Raw genomic sequence first — 8,562 nt, forward strand, 5'->3', positions numbered from 1 at the left:
TCTGTATTTCTAAATAAATTTGGATGTTTTTACTTACTGTTCACAACTTTTTTATTATTATTATTTTACAGATATTTGAGTGAGCTTTATGAAGGCAATACAATTGTTTTTCCCCACGCCATATTCTATTTTTATTCAATACATAGAATGTAATACAAATACAAAAAAAATGCCAGTATGTTTTTGACAGAATTTTAAAAGCAAAACTGATAAAAACGGGTTGACACCAAATCTGGCAACCCAATGTTGACTAAAATATCGCGAGACTTTAGCACAATAACAATGTTCGCAGTTGGAGGTTGGAGTCGACTGCTTTCACGCTCTGCCCCTCCTCGAGATCCAGAAGAATCTTTAGCGCCGCAGCGGAAAGCTTAGACGTCTTCTGCCAGGCGGGATATTAACGCATGACGGGTGTCTGCGGCAAACATCTCCCAAGACGTCAACAACCTGGAAGACGTGGCGACGCATGTCAGGTTGAGTTTAGAGTCTACGCCTCCTGCAAGTAAACAAGAGTTGTGCTGCAGGAGCTTTAGGGCAGACTGCTGACCCACCGACATCTCCCCAGGCTCGGAGGTTTGTAAACACTGGATCTTTTCAGACACACGGAGATTATTGGACACACATGCGGTCATGGACGTGTCTATTTGAATCAGACTGTGTTTGTTTGTGCCATTAATTATCTCTCTGTTGGTAATGCCGTACACATAATCGGTAGTGAGTTTGGTTCATAAAAGCTGGAATTCCGACGCTCGCTCGCCCTCTGAACGCGGCACACTGAGGTGTTTGGAAACACAGCTGTAGTCTCACGTACGAATCGAGTAACTCCGACCAAACACGGGCATATTCATGCACGTGCGCATGTATTTGTGTGTACGGCATTCTAACCGCTTTGGGGTCTTTTTTAGGTCACGCATGGCCCACCCCGTGCAGGAGCACCAGAGCCGCCTGCCCGTGGCTCAGGCCGCGGTGCTGGCCCTGCCTGCGTCCAGCCAGACCCAGGTGAGTTTACAGACAGGTGACCCGATCATGATGCCTGTTCTGTTTATGGCTGCAGGAACCTTTTAATCATCCAGGAAAACGCTGAAAAGTGCGTGACATGTCTGTCAGTGTGGCTGAGACTCTTCAGGCTCGTGCTGGGTTGTGTTGCTCTGGACTCCTACAGGCTTACATGTTGTAAACAGGCACAAAAAGGTCACACCTGCAAGTCTATTTATGGAGGCGCTGACTCTGGAGACCCTTGCAGGCTGCTCATGTTTACTTCAGAGCTACCTCAAGAACTATACTTCTTTACTTGATGTTTAAACAGCCAAACTAGTGACAGTTCAACCTTTTTGTTATTTCCCATCACAGGCTTAGGGAAAGGTGCAAAAGTTCCAAATATTGTGAAATTAATCTTGACTTCTGCACACTGACCATTCTGGCCCTTTTTTTTTTTTTTTGAAAGACTGTTCTTCTCATTTTTAGCCTAGTTTTGTTGTTAAAGTGATTTATCTGTGAAACATTTATCTGGCATTCAAACCTGATTTTGCTTTATAAAAATATAGGAAGCTGCAGCAAAGCATGCAGACACAACCTTGTAATCCTGATCTTAGTGCAAACATGTCCACACTATCACTTTCAAATCTACAGTTTGGGGCATTTTCCTTGAGGTCCAGTGGAAAAAATCAAAGGACTCAATTGTAAAATGTTGCTGTGGCCATAAATTGCGTCAGAGCTTTGTTTGTTTGTTTAGATGTTTGTTGGTTAGGTCAATTTTTTGCCCAAATCAAAAGAACCCGTATCACTTTCTAGGACATAGTTTCTGCAGTGCAGCAGTAGTTCTTTAGACTGTTGGCACAGAGTGAGCTCGCCCCCACTTCCCGTCATCCATCTGTTAACATGCGCTCCCGTTAGCTTACTGCCCCTCACAGCCCCAGCCTAAATGCCTGTTCACACCGGGACGAATTTCGCCGGCGATTTTCGCCGACGTTTAACGCCTCGTGACTAAACAAAGGGCACCAACGAGAGTGTGCACACCGACGCGAAAAAACGCCACGCGCCAAAGCGTCAAAAAAAAAAACGCCTCGGGTTCGTTTTTTTTTTTCGACGCGTCGCGTCGAAATCTATTCGACCAATGAGAATGGCGCTTTTGCACACGTGTCTGGAGCTTCTGAAGTTACAGTAAAACACAACTTGGGGGCGCTCAAACACAAAACTGCCTTGCTGAGCACACATACCAGCGAAGAAGATAGACGCCAAGTAGCGTCTACACAGCCGCAAAGAAATAATGACGGACATTCTAAAATATCCCCGAACCAAGCACCAGTTGGAGCTACTAGTGCTTGAAATATTCATGTTTTCTTTGTATTATTCTGACAAGCGCGTAAATACTTGCTCTCTTCTTCTGAGTGAAAAGCGACTTTAAGAAGCGTAAAGTTGCGCAGCGCCACCTTGTGTACAGGAGTATTTCTGTTTACATTAAGCGCCATCTAATGTCAGGGAATGAAATTGCATGTTCACTCGGCTCACCGTCAGCGAAAATCGCCTGGGTGTGAACACAAAAAACGTGGCGAAAAACGCTGGCGAATAACGCCTGGCGAATATTCGTCCCGGTGTGTACGGGCCTTAAGATTAGCGCTGCGACATCAGATCTGTCCATCCGGCCAGTTCTGATCCAGATTCCTGCCCAGACAGGAAAACGGAGACGTTCATGGATCTGTTTGGCTGACAGTGGATGATCAGAATGGAGCTTATGGCCTGATGGTTGTTGTTTGTACAAACTTTTCCCAACGACATTTTTTCATCTGCTCCTGATTTGAACAAAGAAATACTCAGAAACGCAGTTTTAGGCTTAATTTTCTGTACTTATGTCCTCCATCATGAGAAAAATCCTACAAGAGCATGTTTAAAAAAACACAATTTTGATTAGAGAGGGTCTTTACGGGGGGGTTTCAGGCCACTCAGCCCACCAAAAGGTTCAAAATGAATGAATCCTTTGTTTGTCCAGTGTGAGTGGTGAAACACGTTTGTTTTTAACTCAAACAAACGGCTCGCCTTGATTAAAGGCCATGACGGTGTTTTCTCTCTTTGTTGTGAGTCAACAGTTTAGTGTTGTGCATTCTTTGGACCAATTTCTCCTGACAGATAGCAGTGGGTGCTGATAAGCATGTGACCTACACAATGATAAACTGATAAAAAAGGGAAACCTTATCACTTTAAAAACAAGCACCTTATTGCTGCTTTGAGGAGGTTTAGAATGGAAGCTGATCTGTTTGGAAGGTGAGAAATGTGTCTGCCAACAGGACTTGAGGCCCCGATTGTCTGCTGTGGACTCCCTGCTCTGTGGTGCATTCGCTGGAGCTGTGGCCAAAACAGTTATTGCTCCCCTGGATCGCACCAAAATCATTTTCCAGGGTAAGGCTATGCATGGCTGTGAGAGAGTCGCTATTTTCCTCTAACCTACAACCTTCTCTTTGCTTATATTTGACTCTTTTTACTGGACGGGTTTCTAACGGCTGCTCTTCTTGTTGTTGCAGTGTCCTCGAAAAGATTCTCGGCCAGGGTGAGTCCAGCACGAGGTGCTCGTAAATGTTATGGTGTTTTTCTCTCAGTGATAACACAGGCAGTAAATGGCACGTGCTTGTGATCATTTGTATCAGCGCTTCCCAGTAGCTGACATTTGTCAGGGTTTCTGCAGCACACTGGAAAAGCACAAATGCAGAAAGTTCACGGCCATTTCTGCCCTCCATTGTTCTTGTACTTATTCTGGTTCAGACGTTAATACAGTCATCCTCAGAACTGTTCATGTTGGATCACTTCTGATTATGCAATAAGATCAGCGGCATCGGCCCGTTTTCTGTCCAGGAGGCCTTCCGGCTCATTTACTGCACGTACCTGAAAGATGGGCTGCTCAGTCTGTGGAGGGGGAACTCTGCGACCATGGTGAGGGTCATGCCCTACGCCGCCATCCAGTTCTGCTCACATGAACAGTACAAGAAACTGCTGGGGGGGGATTATGGCTCCCAGGAAAGGTAAGGACAAAGTTTGGGCTTCGTTCTGTCTGAGAACACATTCTGCATCTTAAAACTTTCCCAGTCTATTCCGTCAAGTGCAGCTTGTTTGAGTTGCTGATGAGTGAATTCCTCTGCAAACAATCCCTTCCAAAAGTATTGCAGCAGCAAAGTCCAGTCCTGTTTTTTTATGTACTGGAGACATTTGGATTTCAGAGCAAACGACAAAAATGAGACCAAAGTTAAGAATTCCAGCTTTTATATGAAGGAATCAACATCTAGATGTGATATGTACCCACTTTTAAACTCAGCTAAAGAATTACAACACGTAGTAGTAGTAGTAGTAGTAGTAGTAGTAGTAGTAGCTGTAGTTGTAGTAGTAGTTGTAGTTGTAGTAGTTGTAGTAGTAGTTGTAGTAGTAGTTGTAGTAGTAGTTGTAGTAGTAGTTGTTGTAGTAGTAGTTGTTGTTGTAGTAGTTGTTGTAGTAGTAGTAGTAGTAGTAGCTGTAGTTGTAGTAGTAGTTGTAGTTGTAGTAGTTGTAGTAGTAGTTGTAGTAGTAGTTGTAGTAGTAGTTGTTGTAGTAGTTGTTGTAGTAGTAGTAGTAGTAGTAGCTGTAGTTGTAGTAGTAGTTGTAGTTGTAGTAGTTGTAGTTGTAGTAGTAGTTGTAGTAGTAGTTGTAGTAGTTGTTGTTGTAGTAGTTGTTGTAGTAGCAGCAGCAGTAAATTTAGTGTTATAACAATAACAAACTAAAACACAGATGCTGGCAGACCAAGTTTGTCCGGTTGGAGTTCAGCTTGGAGAGTCTTCCAAATGGAGGCGGCATGACTGATGGGGGGGGGGGGGGGGGGGGGTGTTTGCCTTTTAGACTGACTGTAAAGATTAGCTGTCTTTGTTTCAGGGCCCTACCTCCGTTCCCACGTTTACTGGCAGGTTCTCTGGCCGGTACCACTGCCGCCACGCTCACCTACCCTCTGGACGTGGTCCGAGCCAGAATGGCAGTCACTGCCAAAGAAATGTAAGTGATCAGAGAGCCGCCCTTCAACTGGCCATCATTGGCCAGCACCCCAAACCACAACGCGAGAGGACTTCTCACAGGCATCTAGACTTATTTTAAAAACCTGAACCTACTTTTTATGTGTATAGAGAGCTTTTTAACACATTAACTAAATGCAGCAAACCAGAACGCAACATTTGAATACAAAAACGAAATACATGTACAGGGAGTCGTGTTCAAAGCGTACAGAAGAGATAAGAAGAGTGACGCAGGACAAACACTGAAACATAAATGCTGTGTTGATAATTGTGGTCATATATCCCATGTCTTTGCACAAACGTCGTCTTTGTGGTACAGTCGACAGGTCAAACAATCCAGAGACACACAGTTCAGCAGGACTTTCTGACCCAGTTTATAAGAAGACCCTTTCTAGCACAGAAAGTATGCATTTTGTGAAGTTGGCTATTGTATTTATAACATTTTAATTTAGTTTAATTTATAACAGCATCGATCAAACCCAATAGTAAAAACAAGATTATTGTTTAAGTCAGCAGACAGAATTGCATTCATTTCCGGACCAATGGGATCCCAGCATAGCTGTACAGGAACAAAGCAGTGTGTAAGAGAAGCAATCCAAGTCTTCAAACACAACCGAGACGAGTCCACTTTGAATTTTTGCCGTTCATGGGGAGAAATGTGAGCTCATCTCTTTGTGATCTGATTGGTTTAATGATTGAATTCTAGATCTCCTCTAAAAGTTCTGACTGGGCTTTTAGTGTTGATGTATGTTCCTACAGCCATAAAGGGTTCATAAAACGTGATATCTGACCTTTACGACTCAGTCATGCTTTGTTTTATTGGCCGGATCATTTAAAGAACTACAACACAATTTGTTTAGCAGTATTTACTAAAGCAGGTTCAGAGGCAGCTGTTTGCTTGTTTAACTAAATTACCATTATAGCACTGAGATTGTTTCACGGTACACTAATAACTGAAGAAACATGTAGGCACTTGATCACATGGTGTTCTGTGTTTGGAGCTGGTTGTAAATGTTTTTTCATTCGTTTTCTAACCCGTTTGGTCCCTTTCGGGGTCACGGGGCTGCTGGAGCCTATCCCGGCCACTTGTGGGGGATGGCAGGGGGCATCCTGGACGGGTCACCTGTCTGTCACCGGGCCACAATCACACACCCATGCACACTCACACTCACACCTAGGGACAATTTAGAGTGACCAAGGAACCAATGAAGCATGTTTTTGGACGGTGGGAGGAAGCCGGGGTCCCAGAAGAAAACCCACACATGGAATGGAAACAAGTTTATTTCAAATATAAAAAAAAAAGAGAAAATAAAGAAAACGCTCACACTCGAGAAAAAAGAGGAAAAAAAACATTATTATAAACACAAACAGAAAAAGAAATATGAACACATATATTATGAACAATTATAAGACTATACATATTCGAAAAGGAGTGAGAAGAAGTATAAACTTATATAAACTCACCCCCTATTCCTCATCAATATTAATGACATTAGCAAGCAGCTTCTTTATTTATATATAATGTTTTATAATATAATCTATGTGGCTATAAAATATAATACTTTCTATAGAGTACTGTCATAAATACTAATCATGAATTATGATTGAAAAATACTAAGATAAAAATAATATACATAAACATATTATTTACATATATACCGACGGGAGAACATGCAAAGTCCACACAGACTTTGGTGTCCTGGTTCAGGTCCCACAAGGACAGGCAAGAGCGCTAACCACTGTACCACAGCCATCAGTGGAACTCTGCTTATCAGACCATAAGGTGCTCCACTTCTGCTGTTTTAAAAGCGCTTTATAAATAAAGTTGACTTGACTTGACTCCACAGTATTGACTGCATCAAGCAAAACGGTCAGATAATGTGATAGACTAAACTACCCAGAATGCCTAGGGAGGCAGTGGGGTTGGTGGGAACGTTTTCAGTGAGCTCTGTTGTTCATGTGCGCCGCTTTTGTCTGCACTAAGCAGCCGTTAGCAGAGAGCGCAGCACGACTGACCTTTGTAGGAAACCAGTCGGTGTGGAAACGTACTGAATCGGAGAGTACACGTCAGTTTGTCAGGATTAAAGGAGCTTTAATTATCCGATACTGAATTTTCCCCTACAGGTACAGCAACATTATGCACGTCTTTGTCCGCATTTCCCAAGAAGAAGGAGTGAGGACTTTGTACAGAGGGTTCACGCCCACCATCCTCGGTGTCATCCCATATGCAGGGATCACGTTCTTTACTTATGAAACCCTGAAAAAACTCCATGCAGGTAATCGCTGTTCTGTTCAGGACACGTTTGAATTCTGATGAGTGAAATGGCGTGGATTCAAGCGGTTGGTGTTTTTTTTTTTTTATCCCAATAATGTATGTGCAGAAAGGACAAAGCGATGTCAGCCTTACCCCCATGAGCGCTTGGTCTTCGGAGCCTGTGCCGGCCTCATCGGACAGTCTGCTTCTTACCCTCTGGACGTGGTGCGGCGGCGCATGCAGACGGCGGGTGTCACAGGCTCATCCTACTCTACGATTGTGGGGACGATCCGGGAGATCGTGACGAAGGAAGGAGTGGTGCGCGGATTGTACAAGGGCCTGAGCATGAACTGGCTGAAAGGGCCCGTTGCCGTGGGGATCAGCTTCACCGCCTTTGACATCACTCACGACCTTCTGCTGAAGCTGCATCAGATGGGTTACTCCATCAGCTGAATGGAGGGTGAGCCAGAGAGACCATGGTGAGGACGGTGTCTGCTCTGTGCAGTCCAGCTGTGGGGGGAAAAACGCACATCAGGAGCTTTCGGTCAGAGAGACGAGGCTCGTTTTTTTAATGGACATCATAGCTTGGCTGTCAAATCACAGCACATCAGACTGTCACTAAAGAACTGCCGTTTGGAGCGGTTAGAACGCTTAGAAAAAACCCTGAATCAGCAGGAAAATCCTGGGTTTTAATGATTTCTACTGAAGCAAACTGTCATTTCTGCTTTAACCTTAAACTACAGTCTCTTTAGTTTCCGTGTTGGAGTTTAGTTCTACTGATCATTTTGTGCTACAAAGTGAATATATGCTAAAGTAATGCTGGTGCCTGGGACCAGTGAGTTTATACTGATGGGAGAGGATTGTGTCAGCAGGCCTGCACAGTTTCTCTGTCCCTCCAAGACTGAGCTGAATCAGAACGTCCTCATGTATGTGTCATAGACCCTAATCAATAAAAATCGATGTAAATCAGCAAATGGTTCATGTTGGAATCATTGAGTTCCTTTATTGGAGTGTTTTGTCATTGCCGTGGACATTTCATGGCTACAACTGATCCACAGACGTCTGTTCAGCATGACCTTGCAGTGAAGGATGGCGGCCCTGAGCAGGAAGCCTCCTTTTCCACATGAGGGCGCCATGCAAGAGCGAGACTCCCAGCAGCATGAGTGGAAGTCTGCCTGTAAAAGTGGATGTCAGAAATGGAGCAGGGCGGTAAACAAAGACTCTCTGCACATGTAAATGACCCCCCCCCCCCCCCCCACTCTATGTGAGGAAAATAGTTTAGATCCC

General features: G+C 44.1%; 1 protein-coding gene across 1 annotated transcript; it reads left to right on the forward strand.

The window, feature by feature from the left end:
- The first annotated feature begins 292 nt into the window (after positions 1-292).
- Positions 293-8,249, forward strand: LOC101167609 (mitochondrial coenzyme A transporter SLC25A42-like). The gene is made up of 8 exons (XM_004067595.5): positions 293-573; positions 906-999; positions 3,282-3,393; positions 3,516-3,541; positions 3,844-4,010; positions 4,888-5,004; positions 7,146-7,297; positions 7,403-8,249. Exons 2-8 carry the CDS (start codon positions 913-915, stop codon positions 7,726-7,728), a joined length of 987 nt encoding a protein of 328 aa, XP_004067643.1. The 5' UTR covers positions 293-573; positions 906-912; the 3' UTR covers positions 7,729-8,249.
- Positions 8,250-8,562: the final 313 nt, after the last annotated feature.

The sequence above is a fragment of the Oryzias latipes genome, chromosome 4 (assembly GCF_053564925.1).
Source record: "Oryzias latipes strain Hd-rR chromosome 4, Olatipes_Hd-rR_3.1".
NCBI classification, from domain to species: domain Eukaryota; kingdom Metazoa; phylum Chordata; class Actinopteri; order Beloniformes; family Adrianichthyidae; genus Oryzias; species Oryzias latipes.